The following is a 17,642-nucleotide window of genomic DNA, read 5'->3' on the forward strand; positions in this document are numbered from 1 at the left end:
GCTGGTCCTGGGGTCTGGCTTCTGGTCCTGATTCTTGGCTGCTGGTCCTGATTCTTGGCTGCCTGTCCTGATTCCTTGCTCCTCTGTGGTGTGCCGGTCTCTGTGATGCTGGGCTCTGGGGTGTGCTGGGCTCTGGGGTGTGCTGGGCTCTGGGGTGTTCTGGGCTCTGGGGTGTAAAGCTCTTGTGTGATATCTCAGCGGGGCTGCGGCTGTCACTGTGAGAACGGCTCCTCCATAGTCCTGGCTCACAGACGGAGTGATATCACTAAGCCTCCATACAGGGCTGCCGCTAGAAATCCCAGGGCCCCATACAGCCTATTTGACAGGGCCCCCCCCCCACTTCCGGCAAAAATATCAAAATGATTACCCCCCCAATCTCTCTTCCTAGCACAAATCCCTCCCAATCACCCTTCCCAGCACAACCCCCCGAATCCCTCCACAAATTCACAACCCCATCCCCCCAGCACAAATTCCCCCCTCCTAGCACAAATGCCCCAGCCCCGCTCCTAGCACAAACTTTCCCCCCAATCCCCCCTTCTGGCTCAAATCCCCCAAACCCTCCTACAAGCACATACCCCCCATTCCTCCTTCTATTAAATGCCCCCCCCCAAATCCCCATTACACTTTTACACTTTCTAGCAACGAGAGTTGCCAATCCCTCAAACATCCCAGGCATAAATTATTTTCCCATTATTATTTCTGTAAGCCCCCCAAACCGACAGGGAGAAACCACTACTAAGCCAGGAGGGGGTGCACTGTGTTGTGCTTTCCCCTCCTGTCTGAACAACACACAGCATAAGAGAGAGGATCGCTCTTACATTGCATCGGACTGTACACTCACACACACCGTTTGATTACCCCCCCACCCACATTTCCTGCTGTCGGGAGATGAGCAGCCCGTGGAGAAGGTAGGGGGTGGTAATCAAACTGTGTGTGTTCAGTGCGATGCAATGTAAGAGCGATCCTGTCTCTTATGCTGCATGGACGAGTGTTGTTCAGACAGGAGAGGAGAGCCCACGGAGCACCACACAGCGCACCTTCTCCCAGGTCTTACCTCTCCACGACTCCACCACTTCTCCAGACTGCCGTCCCCGTGTCCCAGCTCTGAGGGTGGGGGGGGACAAACAGCTGAAAGCCGGCAAGAGGGGGGAAAACCCGGCTTTCAGCTGGTGGAGGAAGAGGCAGACAGTGCATCGCTCTGTCATTGATCCCTCTCCCCACCAATCCTCCTGCTGCCCGGGCCCCATACAGGAGTACTGGCTGTACCCCCCTGATGGCGGCCCTGCCTCCATATACATGAGTTCTTTAGAGCCCATTCATATGTGGTGCAAACGTGTAACCTGTGCAGGGCGCTCTGTTATCAGCACAGGGATGTACGGGCGCTGTGTGCGTCCCTGTGCCAGCGTCCCATTCATTTCTATTGGCACCTGCATCTGTGTGTCATATTAGAATACAGAGGCTGTGTCCATGCAGTCTTATGTCCCAATAGAAATGAATGAGGTGCTGGCACAGGGATGCGCACACCTCTGTACCCCCCGTGCTGATAAAAGACAGCCCAGCATGGGAGACACATTGTTTGCACCCCTTGTTAATAGGTTCTTACTAAAAATAGAACAGCTGTCTGCACAGCCATATCAGGGACTAAAAAGCCTGAACTTTTTACCTGTTAGCTGAGTAGATCGTACTAGACTCAGCAGCACAGAGATAGGAGGATATTGAGCACCATTCAACTTTGTTATACAGCTAGAGAGGAGGGGGTCAGAGGAAAGGGCACAGGAGGAGGGGTCACTACAGAGGAGGAATGGGCTCTGAGATCGTCCAGAGCAGGGAGAGATAAAAACAGAAGGCTGGGGGGGGGGGGGGGTGCCAATGTCCCACGGACATCAGGAAACTGTGAGAGAAATCAGGAGTGATAGAAAGGATTAGATAGGGGAGGGGGAAGCCGCTGTTCAGAAGCAGGAAAGTTATACAGTGTGCATCTATTCTGGAGTCATCAGGAAGCACTGATAGTCGGAGCTTTCCATCCTCACCTGCCCCGCCTCCTCCACTCTGTCACTGGGGGAATAGTACAGCGCGCTGTGCAGGCAGGGGGTGGGTGATACCATCTACTCTACATGTAGGTACATAGCCGCACTCTGTCTCTTACATTCGGCAGCATATTCTGTGCAGGGCAGGGTTGTACCCATCAAACTGCGCCCTCTTCCCATACTGGTCCTGCTCAGTACTATGTGGAGCAGCGGCGATTCAATGAGAGGCAGAGTGGTGACACCCTCCCCCTGTGGACACCCTGGTGCGGTCCGCCCCGCCCCGCCCCTCCCCTCAGCTCACAACTGCAATGTATATAGCAGCTCCGAGGCTGCAGTGAGAGACTTGCGGCCGGGACAGGATAGTGCGCCCCCCACCAGGCGGCACCTGGGCGCACTGCACCCGCAGCGCCCGCCTGGGATCGGCCCTGATGCTTGGAACCTCCCAGGGAAGATTTGAAAGATCTATTTCCGTTATTCTTTGCCCCAGAAGCACAAAATAATTTTCTATGTGCTGAGAAGGAGGACCCCCGTCTTTAACGAGGCTCCTTCCCTTTCCTAGACTATGGCAGGAAGGTACTCTCCCCCCCTCCCCCCGTGATACCCCTAATGATGTCACCCAGGGTAGCCCCAAACAGGCGATCACCCTGAAAGGGCAGATCAATGAGAGTTTTATTAGACGCTTGGGCTGTGGACCGATCCTTAAGCCACAGCATGTGCCAAATCACCACCGCTGAAACAGAAGGTTTGGACAGCATAGAAGCTGTATCCAAAGCTGCATCACAAATAAACTACAGCCCATGGACCAACTGGTCCGCTAAATCAACATAAGCAGCAGGGACCTACTCACCCCCCAGGCCCTGGTGCAAAAGCTTGGCCCCTTCAGTTAGGGTCTTAGACACCAGGGCTGAGGCAAAGACTGGCCGCAATGTCGAACCAGCTATATTAGTAAACATGCTGCATGCCACAGCCTCCGCTTCCCTGTCAGCCGGGTCCTAAAGGACAGGGATTCCTCTACTTGGATCATGGTAGCTTTGTTCAACTTGGAAACAGGAGAGTCCACCACTGGTGGACTAGTCCACTTTTTTAAGAACTTGCAGTAGAAAAACAATCTTTTGGCACCACTAAAGGATCCCCCCAAGGCTCAGGGTACCCATCAGCAGAGAAAGAGATAACAGGGACCCCTAGGGACCCTACTGATCAGAGGAGCGTCGAGAATTCTGAAGGTTCACTCCCTCAGGGATCACTGAGTATTCTTCAAGGCATCCATCAGAGTAGTCAGAGACTCTGCTCGCAGAAGATCGTCCAGGTAACCCAGTACCACGATCCCCCGCTGACGCAACAATGCTAGCACCGGGGCCAACACTTTGTGAAGACCCGTAAAGTGGAGGCGAGACCAAAGATAAACGCCACAAACTCCATGGCCACAAATGGACTCCATTCGGAACTTCTGTACCCGCACAAGGCAGTTTAGCGCCTTGAAGTCCAGAATTAGACGTACCTTGCCTTCCCTCCAGAGAACTGTAAAACATGTTTGAGTAAAACTCCTGAAAACATTCCGAAGCCGGAACCGGGACAATCACCCCATGAAGTAACAAGCCTTGCACTGCCCGAAAGTGACCCCGTAAGTGATCTTGGGACAAGTGCCAGTTGGAAGGGAAGAACCTTTCCAAAGTAAAAGACCAAAACTTGATCTTGTGGCCGGACCAAATGACTTTGTGGACCCACTTGACCTGTATCAGAGGTCCACGAATCCGGAAATCAGCCAAGACGTTCCCCCACTCCAGATACTGTGTGGGAACCCATTTATGCAGAGGAAGCCTTGTCCGCAGGTCTGGAAGAGTCCCTCGTGTCTTGGCAGACAAGGTCCTCTTGGAACCTTCGGGGGAGGCCATGAAGGACTTTTATCCCTTGAGGGACAAAAAAGGCAGGGACAAGTGCAGGTTGGAAGAACCTTTCCATAGTAAAAGACCAAAACTTGATATTGTAGCCAAACCGAATGACTTCGTGAACCAATTTGACCTGTATCAGGTCCTGAAGGACTTTTATTCCTTGAGGGACAAAAAAGGCCTCTTATGAGCTAAGAATAATGGCCCACGTCTACTAATGATGTAATCCAAGGAAGCTCCAAACAGGAGATCCCTCACAAAGGGGAGATCAGAAAATGCCTTCTTAGAAGTCTGGTCCGCAGACCAGCATTGCCAGCCAGATAAGACACCAAAAGGACCACTGCTGATACAGACAGCCTAAGATCAAAAGGAAGCCCATCCAAAGAGGCGTCACAGATAAACTATAGCCCCTGGATCAACCGATCCACCAGCTCTGCAAAGGCAGGGTAAGCGGTTTCCCTTTCAGGTCCCGGCGTAAAAGTTTAGCCTACTCGTCAGAGTTTGCGTCACCAGGGCAATAGTAAATACTTAACTAAGTTGAACCAGCCATAGTGAAACATATGGCGGGCCAGAGCCTCGGCTCTCCTATCAACCGGATCTTTAAAGGCCAAGGACGCCTCAACAGGAAGTAAGGTGGCTTTATTTAACCTGGAAACCGGCGAGTCCACTACAGGTAGTCTCTTTTTAGGCAGGGAATCCTCATAAGGATACCGCACAGCAAAACGCTTAGGGTGCGTTTTGGACAACCCAACTGTTATGTGACAATGTTGTCAAAGTAAGCGGGAAAGGGGAACACCCCCGCCATCATGGAGCACCTGCCACCATGGAGCAAATTTTTCGCTCTGGCACAATCAGTGCATTCACCAGCGCCTTTTCATGCACAGCTAGAGGAGCAGAGGAAACATCCTCACTGTCTGAGCAATCAGGGTGCATGGACGCAGACCCAATAGGGTGACTTGGACCCGTGGCCACTGAAACCGATTCAGGATCTGATGGACAGATGAGGCAGGAGAGGGGGTGAACGCTATATACTAAGGTCACCCGGAACATATCAGGGGATCGCGCAAGGGGGATGTTGACCCAGGGTCCACGAATAGACCACCTACTGGACCCCGCAAAAAACAAGGGGGTCGGCCGCCCACACAATAGGAAATAGCCCCCTTAAAAGGGGGAACACGCTGTGATGTGGACACGCAGGCAGGGTATCCTGATGGTCCCGCAATGGTAAAAGGGGTAGGCGCCCTCCACAATAATGGCGGCATGGTTGACATTAAAAATTAAACCGACCCCACATCGCCAACCCTTTCCAAGGAAGGTGCCAAGCTGGCTGCATGGCCTACTAGGTCGCAAGACACGGCCTAAGTTTTTGTGGATGCTCAGCCGACTGGGTGTGAGCCTCAGCGGAACCAACCACCCTGGAGCAGCGGAGGGGAGGACGGATGCCCAAACAGAGGGTAGTGGCTTCAGCCATCCTCACTGGGGCCACCCAACACAGCTCCTGACCAGTAGGCCTTAATTTGGGGCCTGATCCGGCCGGTTGAGGTGCGGACGCCAATCCATCTGCTCACTCAGCCCAATAACTGCAGCAGGGAGCCCAGAGTTAATAATTGCCCTAGTCACAAACCCACGGGGTAGCAGGGGAACCCTGCTCAACCCCCCGTTCTCGTTCTGCACCAGGAAAAACCCGGTCAGCAGCAACTCCAAACAAGCCCCTGTTAGGAGCATGTGGCAAAAGCAAGTTCATGACCTCACCCAGCGAGGGGGGGGGGGAGGGAGTGTAGGGCCTGAAGACCCACAGTGGCCACCGAAAAACCCTCCAGGGCTAGAGGGGGGACGGCTTCTTAGCATATCAGGAACAGGGTGGGCATTGCTCCATCGGGATGTGGGTGGCTGTTGGCCAGGAGGAATGCTGCGACTAAGGCCGAGGCCAGGTCCTATGCGCCCTTGCGAGATGTATAACTCACAGGCCAGTCCTTGTCCAGTGGGGCTATGTCATGGCTGACCTAGCGCGGAGCTGAGGCCTGCGCACGCTCGCTGGAGAGACTGGGGTGATCGTCTGGATCTAGAGTATCCAGTCCAGCAGTTGATAGTAGATTCTCACAGGAACAAAATAAAGATAGGAAAAAAAATCCATTTAAAAAGGAAAACAATTGCCAGGACCAGAGATCCCAGCAAGGAACTAGGTCCTTACTCCTGACTAGGCAGAAAAAAACTGAGTGCCTACAGCTGAGTGTGGGTGTATATCCCCTGGGACTGCTCAAAGGCATAGTCAAGCTTTTTCCTGCCTAATGTCTTACTCCTGTAAGGCAGTATAACCCAATGGTTAAGAAGAATCAGGAGCTGTGTCCGTCAATGAACGAAAGAGAAATTCTAAATTTTACAGTGTGCATGGTGGAGGGGGGGGGAGGGACCTTTACCTGCATGGTCAGCAACAATTTTGAGCCCTTAGGACAATTGACTAGCTCTGAGCATGCCCCCTGAAAACATTAGCAGTCCAAGCACAGGGACGTGTCCTTTTCCACATTAATATGTGATATGCGATTTTACACTTAATGTCTTGTTAATATGTTTTTTGGCTTTTTAATAATTTTTTTTTAAAGGTGTCGAAGGGTAATGCAGTAGGCGTTCGCGCCTCCTTTCTTGCCTGTTTTCATATACGTGAGAAGTGTAAGAATAGGCTAGGTCCTCAAGTGGGTAATAAAAACAAATTCTAATAATAATAATACCCTTTACAACCACTTAGAACTGTCAGTACTGTCAAACCAGAATTAGAAAATGACAGATAAATAATGGAAGTTGAATCTGATTGGTGACCCTGGGACAGTACATAATACTCAACACTAGCATTCATTTTAAAGGGTAACCCACTTTTGTGGTGAAAAAAAATAGCAAATAAAGAAAAAAAAAAACAATATAGTGTATACAATTGCGACACAAATCATATTGTAATTGAATGCTATTAAAATGACCTTTCCTTTTCAATCTGCAGCTGTTGTAATTTTCTGGAAATGCAATGCAATATGGCTACCTGGAGCTGTTCTGTACTAAGCACACCCCAGAAACATAATTCCTGCTTATTTGATTCACCAATTTTCCCAGAAGTCTGCCTAACACACAAGTCAGATTTCTGGCATCCCCTGCAACAAAAATGTCATTTTTGGTGAGATACTCCCAATAGGAACACGTCTAAAGGGATGCAGGCCCAGAAGGTTTCCTCATTAGAGCTCTGCAGCTGCCACATTTGAAAGATAATTATGAACCCACTCAGCACAGAGGCACACAAACAATGATTTCTTCAGAATAACAAAAGGTAGGAATCTAAAGCCACTAGGGGGCCATCCCACAGCCATTACCAGCAACCCAATCTGATATTACTTCAGTTTCGTAGCAAGCAGTACCGGAAGGCAACAACCCCCAGATCCAAAAACCAGAGGGGTGGGGGCGGCGACTGTCAGAGGACTCAGAGAAAATAATTTTACGGTACGTTCTTACAAAAATTCTATTTTCTCTTACGTCCTCTGACAGTCGCCGCCCGATGGTATTAGCCTTCACTAATGGGACGTCCCAAAGCAGTGAAGGTATGAGGGGTGGGAAAGCAACGCAACCATATAAGAAGGTAACGCAACTAACCGGGCTAGTAACAACCTGAGCCCACAGAAAAAACTGGAACAAACCCAGAAAAAACACCCCAACAAGGAAAGACATTAAAATGAATGTCCCCTCAAACAACTGCCGCACTCAAAACTTAACGGCCAAAAGGAAGCATCCGAAGATGCCAAAATGTCAAGTTTGTAAAACTTTGTGAAAGTGTGCACGAACGACCACGTCGCCACCTTGTACGCCTGAGCCACAGATGCCCGATGGCGAATAATTAATTATCTGCCTAGCCTGCTCCTGCAGAGTGCGTCATTACCCGTTAGTGAAGGCTAATACCATCGGGCGGCGACTGTCAGAGGACGGAAGAGAAAACAAGGTTTTGCCCCTAGTTCTACTTCATAGTCACCAACCAGAATGAGGGAAAGAGGAAGAAAAAGGTCAAAACTCATGTTTATGTTACTTTTACATTGTGTGCTGGTCTAGCCTACATCATACATCAATAGTTAGCAGCATACACACCCATAGAAAACTACTAGGTAGGATCCTTTATACTCTCTATCTACTCCTGGTTTTAGGTCAACACTCATTTATAGACTGCAGAAACATAAGCGAGATCTTAAGGTGCCATCATTACTTACGTCAGTGTGTGATAATGCTCCTTGAAATAAAAATAATAATAAAAACAAGGAATGTTTAAGCCTCTAAATAAAGTGTTAAAATTATTCTACTTGATAAATATTAAAGCCTGATTATTTCCCCTATGATATAGTATTAGCACATGATTGTTTATTTTTTTTACTGTGTAGCAAAATACAAATGAGCTGTTAAGTAGAACCTGGTAAAACTTTTGTTTAGGTCAGTAAAGGGGAAACGGTTTGTAAAAGTATTTATCACAAATGTTTCCATTCAATTAAATTATTTAATAATCAGTGTTTGGGGATCGCCTAAGAGCCTATGCTTCAGTACGACAGGCAATCCCTAATGGATTTTTTGCAAATTCTTTTTAAAAAATTGAGCTATAAATGAGAGAGAGGTTTCATTGTTCAAAAGTTTTTTTCTTTTTACCACTTTCTTATAACCTCTTCAAGAAACTCAATACCAATTCACATGACCAGAGGTGCCTAACTTACCTTCATCACCTCAGAAAGGTAGGCTGCACATACCTATTCTTATTCCTTATTATCTGAATTTTTTTTTCACCTCCTGCATAGGTGCTCAAATACAGAAAAGCCCAGTAGCCTTCAGCACTGGACTGGTGTTTCTCTGGGAAAACAACCTTAGTGTGCCTAGTTTTCCAGCCCGCTGCTGACAGTAATATGTAAAACACACACAAGTGCAATTCCTATGATGACAAATAAATCTCAACAAAATCAGAAAAGTAGAACTGAAAAATATTAGGTACCAGATGCTGGCCATCAGTCAGGTTGAATAAACTACAAAATCTGCTTCAAAACTTATGCAATATTTATAAAGCTCTCATCTACATGTGATTTTACCCACTGGGACTTTTAGTGGATTAAAAAGTACGGACTGCAAAAACATCTGTCTCTGTCTGTAGTATTCCAGTTTCTGCCAACAAAGCTATCTTGTGGGGATCATTGAGAGATTTAGATACGAAGGAAGCGTATGCTGTTACAAATTAACAAGTGTGCCATGGACCATGGAAAGGTCTATTCCCTATGGCACAGTAAAACATGTTTAAGTAAGTTCCATTCTATACAAGTCCCATTTTATATGTGAAACAAAATGATACATGTAAAATATAACAAATTATAACGGGAAAATAAATGAACACTTCTGATAGGCAAAGGGTTTTTAGCAAGATGCACATTAGACCAGTATTCACGTTTTATTGTATAATGCACTTATGCTTCTGCAGTCATGATAAAAATCATGACTTCTGGATGATACATGCCCAGAGGTTGTATTTCATCAAATGTTTAGGTAACCAATAGTGGATTAAGCATATCCTGGCCAGGTACCAATTCTGGGCAACCATGCTGCTTATCCAGTCCAGTATCTCACAAAGTACACCCCTCACATTTTTGGAAATGTTTTATTATATCTTTTCATGTAACAAAACACTGAATAAATTACACTTTGCTACAATGTAAAATAGTGAGTGTACAGCTTGTATACCAATGTCAATTTGCTGTCCCCTCAAAATAACTTAACACACAGCCATTAATGTCGGAACCGCTGGCAACAAAAGTGAGTACACCTCTAAGTGAAAATGTCGAAATTGGGCCCAATTAGCCATTTTCCCTACCTGGTGTCATGTGACTCATTAGTGTTACAAGGTCTCAGGTGTGAATGGGGAGCAGATGTGTTAAATTTGGTGTTATCGCTCTCACTCTCTCATACTGGTCACTGGAAGATCAACAAGGCACCAAATGACAAAGAACTCTCTTAGGATCTGAAAAAAGAATTGTTGTTCTACATAAAGATGGCCTAGGCTATAAGGAGATTGTCAAGACCCTGAAACTGAGCTGCAGCACGGTGGCTAAGACAATACAGCAGTTAAACAGGACAGGTTCCACTAAGAACAGGCCTCGCCATGGTCGACCAAACGAGTTGAGTACACGTGCTCAGCGTCATATTCATTGTTTGGTTTAGATGGTGTTAGCCGTGTGGCGGAAACCAGGTGAGGAGTACAAACACAAGTGTGCCTTGTCTACAGTCAAGCATGGTGGTGGGAGTGTCATGGTCTGGGGCTGCATGAGGCACTGGGAGCTACAGTTCATTGAGGGAACCATGAATGCCAACATGTACTGTGACATAGTGAAGCAGAGCATGATCCCCTCCCTTTGGAGACTGGGTCAAAGGGCAGTATTCCAACATGATAATGACCCCAAATACACCTCCAAGACGACCACTGCCTTGCTGAGGAAGCTGAGGGTAAGGGTGATGGACTGGTCAAGCATGTCTCTTGACCTAAACCCTATTGAGCATCTGTTGGGCATCCTCAAAAGGAAGGTGGAGAAGGTGGAGGAGCTCTGTGATGTTGTCATGGAGGAGTGGAAGAGGACTCCAGTGGCAACCTGAGAAGCTCTGGTGAACTCCATGACCAAGAGAGTTAAGGCAGTGCTGGAAAATAAGGGTTGCCACACAAAATATTGACACTTTGGGCCCAATTTGGACATCTTCACTTAGGGGTGTACTTACTTTTGTTGCCAGCAGTTTAGACATTAATGGCTGTGTTTAGTTATTTTGAGGGGACAGGAAATGTACACTGTTATACAAGCTGTACACTCACTAATTTACATTGTAGCAAAGTGTAATTTCTTCAGTGTTGTCACATGAAAAGATATAATAAATATTTACAAAAATGTGAGGAGTGTACTCGCATATGTGAGATACTGTATGTCTCAGTGAACCCTAAATGCAGCAGATTTGAAGCCTGAACAATTTTCTCCAACATCAATGTGGAATTGTAAGCAAGTGAGGCCTTAAACAAGAACTCAAAATGTTTTGTAATCACGATCTAGAAACAGATACCTAAAAAGAATTGTGGCCTTTTTTATTCTTTGCATACCTTATTTTTCTGCTATAAAACAATCACAATAAAAAAAAATTGTAAAATCACATTTTTTTTATCAATCCAGGCCAATATGTATTCTGCTACATATTTTTGTAAAAAAAAAACAAAAAACAAAAAACAATAAGTGTATATTGATTGGTTTGTGGTGCAAAAGTTATCGTGTCTACAAACTAAGGGAAAAACTGATGTCATTTTTTTTTGTTTTTTTTGTTTTTTTTTTTTTTACTAGTAATGGCGGCGCTCAGCAGATTTTAGCGGGACTGCAAGATTGAGGCGGACAGATCAGACACCTAAATTACATTTTTGAGGGGACCAGTGACATTACTATGGTAATCAGTGCTAAAAAAAAAGCACTATTACTGTACTGATGACACTGGCAGGGAAGGGGTTGCCACCAGGGCAGATCAAAGGGTTAAATGTGTGCGTAGGAGGTGCTTTCTAACTGTGTGGGGGATTTACATACTGGATGAACACAGAGACCGAGTAACACAGGATGCCTGTTTTTATCACTGACAGAACTTACTGCTGGAGAGGATGTAATCAATCCAGAACTATATATCTTCTGGACCTGTAATCATTTATCTAACCTCTTGTCCAAAATATTTTATTTGCGCACACAGATGTAGGGATTTCTTTACAACCCTCCCCAGGGCTAGCAATCTTTTCTTTAGGTATTGGAGATATTCTTCCTATTGCTTAGAATTGTAATGACTCACATTCTATTAGCAGAAAAACTATCCATAGTTCAACAGAATAGTAAGAATATCAGAATAGTACATACCGATTTTCTTATCAAACTACGCTAGCTTCTAGTAATGGCAGATAAAATGCAATAAAAATTGGGCAACCTTATATTCACTGGTGCTCAACACACAAGCCTTCTTAAACCACTATGAATTAGAGATAATAATACTCTATACTCAATGAACTGTACCTTCCACCAATTGTACTACTGAATGACAAAACTCTGACACTTTCTTGTTTTCTTTTAACAGCTGTTTTGTTTGTTCCACTGTTTTCAGCTTTTGTATCTTCTTGTCTTCGAGAAGTAACCAGGATATTTCAACCTTTCTACAAGACTTTGTTATATGAATATGCAAAGACAACTACCCTGCTGTTGATTGGTTTTCCTGGCTTGACATCGTCTTTGTATGGTTGATAAAAAAAAATGTCAGTAAAGTATTGAAATAAACAAGTGGTCGATCCTAGAAAAGGAAGTGGTTGAGAATAGAATGTATATTCACATCTAGTGGGATTGAACTCTCACTATAAAGTATATCTACAAGTCTGTATTGATTGAGGAGGAACTGAAATTTAGAAGCTGTGGTAAGGTGTTTCTGAAGATCTTCAGTTTTATCTAGGGTTGGATATAAGGTAAGATTAGAATCGCTACAGATAATGAGTGTTCCCCAAATACAGATCTATTACTCGTAGCAGGTAAAGAAAGAAATCTGCTCTATTAGGGGCATAGTAACAGTGATTTCTGAATCCTGCAGGAGGCCCTGTAAAAGCAAGTACCTACCTGCAGGATCTGCAATAGTGTGCTGAGCCTGAATGTGAGCTGTCTGCAAGAACCTAATAAAACTCCCTGGGTGGTAATGCTAGAAATAGATAAAAAGGGAACATATAATTACAACATTTCAAGTTGAGAATTTTCAAAGCAAAGACAACGGGGCATTTTGCACTATAAAAGGTAATATTTTACCTACGCGCAGACCGAGTTACACTAAATGGTGTGTATAGCACCCAGGGTATTCCGAGGCTTGGCTGGTCTGGGAGTTGCTGAATCTTCTTCCTTATGGTGCACAGCATTATGTGTTTTAAATCTGATGATGGTGTCCTTGAGAGCTAACAGTTGTGTTCCATTGAGAGAGGGTCCAGGTCTAAAGAGTACAGTTCAATAATGGCGCTTTTCCACTGCATGGAACCGTACCGGTTCGGCACGCTTTTGTGCTTTTCCACTGCTGGTACCGCATGGTATAGGGTCGGAACGGTTCGGTACGGTACGGTATAGGTTTGCTTTTCCACTGCATGGAACCGAACGGTACGGCTCTGAAAAAACAGTACCTACTCGATTGTGGTTCCAACAGGTACCAAACTGGTACCATATCCCACAATCCTTTGCATGCAGTCACTACTAGCCACTGATTGGTCAGAGAATCCCACCCACCCCGTTGTTATCCCACCCACTTAACTTTAGTACTACTTTAGTGGAAAAGCAAACCTATACCGTACCGTACCGAACCGTTCCGACACTATACCATGCGGTACCAGCAGTGGAAAAGCAAACCGGGCCAAGCAGGGCCGAGTAGAGCCGAGCCGGTAATTGCAGTGGAAAAGTGCCATAAGTTCCAGGTGGTCCTTGATTTTTTTCAGTGCTGAATCACTATATTGATTCCTTCATTAAGAAAAAAGGTGACTAAAAGAGAAGCCCCATCTACAGCGGATCTTGTGCCTAGAAATCATTTTCAGATAAGACTTCATAAGCTCTACGGTGAGCGATAATCTGGGGTGCAAGATCTTGGTACAGCAAATAATTATAGACCCTGTATTTGAAGGTTGGAGTGGTAGGATATATTTTCAGCATCCTCAAAGCGAGATGTAAGTCATTTGCATGTCGCACATCAGCTACTTCACAGACTTGTTCTTCCATCACTGAACCAAAGTGCTCCTTGTCTTCCAGATTTCTTGTATGTTGTCCAATATCTCTAACTTCTATAGCGAGGAAGTCAATAATCTCTCAGGAGGTGGACCATAAAGTCTTCCGCAGCAGCAGGTGCGGAGAACCTTCAAAGCATGTAATTGGCAATCTCGTGCATGTGCCCCCAAACAGTGCAAATTCTTAAATGCAGTAAGTAATAAAAAAAACTGGAATCAATAATGAACCAGCCTCATTTCAGAAGCCCGGATTATGAAGAACCAGTAACACAGACATACAGACAATACAAAATATTTATGACGACGACAATGCAGCTTGTCCAAAACTGTGGCCATTTTTAAACACTAATCATGTGTCTTTTTCATTTAATACAAAATAGAAAATAAAACCATTTAGAAACCTTAAAAAAAAAAAAAACAACACTTTCACCTAATATTGACTTCCTGCTGGCCTACTCTATGCTGATTATGCATATAATGTGAGCCATGACACTTAAGTGACTAATTGGTGAGGTCTAAAGTTGCTAATAAAATTGCAGACTCAGCACAGCATTGATAAACAGAACAGCTGCCCACTAGAACATTCTTGCCTTGGGAAGAAATCTATGCAGCAATGAAGACATGATTGTGAACAGGTGGGAGAAGGTAGTTGGAAGAAAACAAACACTCAAAAATATATAATTTAGAAAAAGAATACAATAGTGCCCATTTTCTTTCCACTTACTATAGAAAAGGCAAAAAGAGAAAAGAAAAGAAAACACACACACACACACAGATGTGATACGATGAATGCAGAGTGAAAAAAAAACATTATTGATGTGTTTGGTGTCTTATTTGAGAACTACAATTATTTCACTGATTTTTCTGCTATGTGCAAAGCAAAGAACATTCCTTACCTTTACCATCTGCTTGCTGATTTGAAGTCTTTGGTGTGCCAGCTGCAGTTCAGCTGCTAGTTTTATTTTTTCTTCATTCAACTTGCTCACAGAGGCTGTGGCAGCCTGTTTCCCTCTCTGTAATACCGATACTTGCTGCTGTAAAGATGCAACTCTTTCCAGTAATGATGTTGAAGTAGTGCAAGGGCATCTTTTATTTTTATGGTCTTTTCGTGCTAAATAGAAGAACATTTTTTAAAATGATTATTTCTTATTACAATACTATATGATACTTTACTCAAGTAACAATTTAATTGAAATTAACCTGGTGCTACAGTTTAAGTAAAAGTATCAAGACAAGACATATGGCGGCAGCAGTGCTATTCTGAGGGTCTTTCAGTGAGTTAAACATCCTACGAACCATCTGTACCTGTGTATGTAGATATCCAGCTATAGTGTGTGTGCCGGTCTGTAATAACATGGACAATTACCTGGTTTTCCTTGCAACAACATCCTTGTTCTACATTAGCGCCCTGACTGATACTTCCTGTTATAGTTTATGAAATTCTCTTGCATAGGCCTTGGATTCCATGCTTTTCCCATTCACCATGTGCCATTATGAAATTAATGTTGTAATCCTATTCCTCTTCTTTAGAATTTAGCTTATTTTACTGCAAAGTTGTACTAGCTCCTTCTCCTCCCCCCCCCCCCCCTTCCTCCCACTGTAATTGAAAACCTGTTATTTTTTTGCAATTAACATAAAATGGTATTGTACCTTTATCCTCTACAATGAAAAAATTATTGAAACCAAAAACGTGCTCAATCGACTGAGCATGGGTACGTAGGCTTATACGTGTAGGCTTATACTTGACAATAAACAGTGACCAGGTTCTTCCCTATGCCGAATTGGTATTTATAAAAAAAAATTGACTGAAGAGTAAGATGTAGTTGAAATTAAACAAAAAAACAGCTGTAGCATTCGGACAGAAAATAACATACCTTTTTTTGCAGATGTGTCAGACTTCACTCTTAATTGACATCTTTTTAAATGGCCTACTTTCTTTGACCGTATGTCCCAAAACTCATTCTGCAAAAAAGTTAAAAGAAACTCTTACTATGGAAACAGTAAATTCATCCATTAGAGACCATTTTTATCAGTATGATAATCCTGCCATAATACTCAGGCCGTGTTACTCCTAACCTCCTTTGTATTAAGAAACATGTCTACTAAGTAAATATTGAGACTTCCATTGCTGACCTTCTTGGCTGTCATGTCGATCTTGGCATTAGAAATTTTTAGAGATCAGGATCACTGATTTTACTTGGCATAATTTTGGGATTTTGGTCAGTGACCTGGAGAGTACTGATGCCAGCGACAGCCAGACAAATACTGCTTTTATATGGAGATCTGCAATTCTTTTCAAAATCATGAAAGCTCTCTGTCTCCATCTTAAAAAAAACAAAAAAAAACCTCCCTGGAAAGAAAAGAACACTTATCTGTCCCATTCGCTACACTACTGATCCAGTGCAGTAAAATAAAATTTAAAAAAAAGTAACACACACGCAACCTTGCACAGAGAGCGTGTCAAAATGGATAGGGGCAATTTATCCCCAATAAGTTCGAAGAGTGTTTCTGAAGAACTGACAGAACTAGGTTCAGATACCACTGAGTCACTAGAGAAAATACATGAGCAACAAAGTGAGTAAATCCATGCATGAAGGTCTTCACTAAGGAATGACAGGAAAGCTCTCTGAAAAAAAATGCTAATGCTAAAATCTGAATCGAGGTGGTACTGAAAGCCAAACATTGGTCAAGGCCAGACTGAAGAAAAGACAGGATTCACCCCCCATGGAGAACTTCCTGGGATGGAAAGAGAAACAATCTATCCAAACTCAATAGTAATCTTTGTGAGAAGTTATTTCACCAGCTTTCAAGAGCAATAGGAATAACCTGTTCCTAATAGGTCAATAAAGTCAGCACCTAAGAAGCAGAGTGGTAAATCGACTCTTGGGACAGAAGAGCCAGACAATCTAATAGGGCCAATGAAGAGACTGCCAAGAAACTGATGAGGTCAGTGTACCCCATCCTCCTCGGCCAACAGTGCAATGAAATTCAATGGAATGCCCTCCCTCTCAATTCTGCAGAGCAGGTGTGGAAGGAGTTTAAGAAGAGGAAAGGTGTAGATAAGGTTAACCTGATCCCCAGGAGTTTTCAAAGCATCCACTGTGTAGGCTAAAAGATCCTTAGATCTTGAGGTAGACCTTCTCATGTTGTTGTTAGACCTGGAAGCCAGGAGGTCGACAGTCTACATTTTCTGCTCCCTCAGGACAATAAGATAACCCACTATATAGATGTCCAGGGAGTGGGGCAGAGCAAACACAGGAGCAAGCACCTTGGTGAATGCCTGAGATGAAGGTCAAAAGGAGAAGCAAATAATTGGTAATGTGTGCCCAAAACAATATACAGGTATATGCATCGGGAAGATGCAAATAGGCATGTTTTAGGTCCACAAAGGCCAGAAGGTCTCCCGCATGGACAGTAGCAATGACTGAGCTGGCAAATTCCTCAAAGAATTTTTGTACCCACAAGAAGGAGATAGGAACCCTTGGATTCAGTATGGGGTGGATGCCAACCTTTGGCTTTAAAGATGACGAACGGGTTGCAATAGAAACATTAAAACCTCTCCTTTTCAATGACAACGACTATGACCTTTTGGGAGAGGAGCTGTACTAGGGTAGCAAATGCGTCTGCAATCTTTGCGGGGATGTTGGGAAGTTTTGTAACGTGAAACATGGAGGGCACAGAGACCAAAACTTCACCTTGCAGTCTCTGGATACAACATCCTGAACCCAAATATCAGAAATGTCTTGGGACTAGATGGCTGCAAAGGCCAACAGATGTCCCCTACTCTAAAAACTGGGGGCGTCTCTTCATTGTGAAGAAGACTTGCTTGAAGATTTGGAGGATTAGGAGGTCTAGGACTTATGGCAGAACTGAGTTTTTTTCTTTGGAGTCCTGAAAGGCTTTTCCTTGGAGTCCTGAAAGAAAAGAAAGGAA

At 44.4% G+C, this 17,642-nt stretch overlaps 1 protein-coding gene across 1 annotated transcript in view; it reads right to left on the minus strand.

Annotated features, from left to right (window-relative positions):
* Window positions 1–17,642, minus strand: part of CNTLN (centlein) — a 712,784-nt gene that overhangs the window by 141,806 nt on the left and 553,336 nt on the right. Inside the window, exons 18-19 of the mRNA XM_082272784.1 lie at window positions 15,584–15,671; window positions 14,606–14,820 (exon numbers count right to left, since the gene is read on the minus strand). Coding sequence (XP_082128910.1) covers window positions 14,606–14,820; window positions 15,584–15,671 — 303 coding nt within the window. The remainder of the gene's footprint in view (window positions 1–14,605; window positions 14,821–15,583; window positions 15,672–17,642) is intronic.

Source organism: Pelophylax lessonae (genome assembly GCF_965119305.1).
Source record: "Pelophylax lessonae genome assembly, chromosome: 1".
Taxonomy (NCBI): domain Eukaryota; kingdom Metazoa; phylum Chordata; class Amphibia; order Anura; family Ranidae; genus Pelophylax; species Pelophylax lessonae.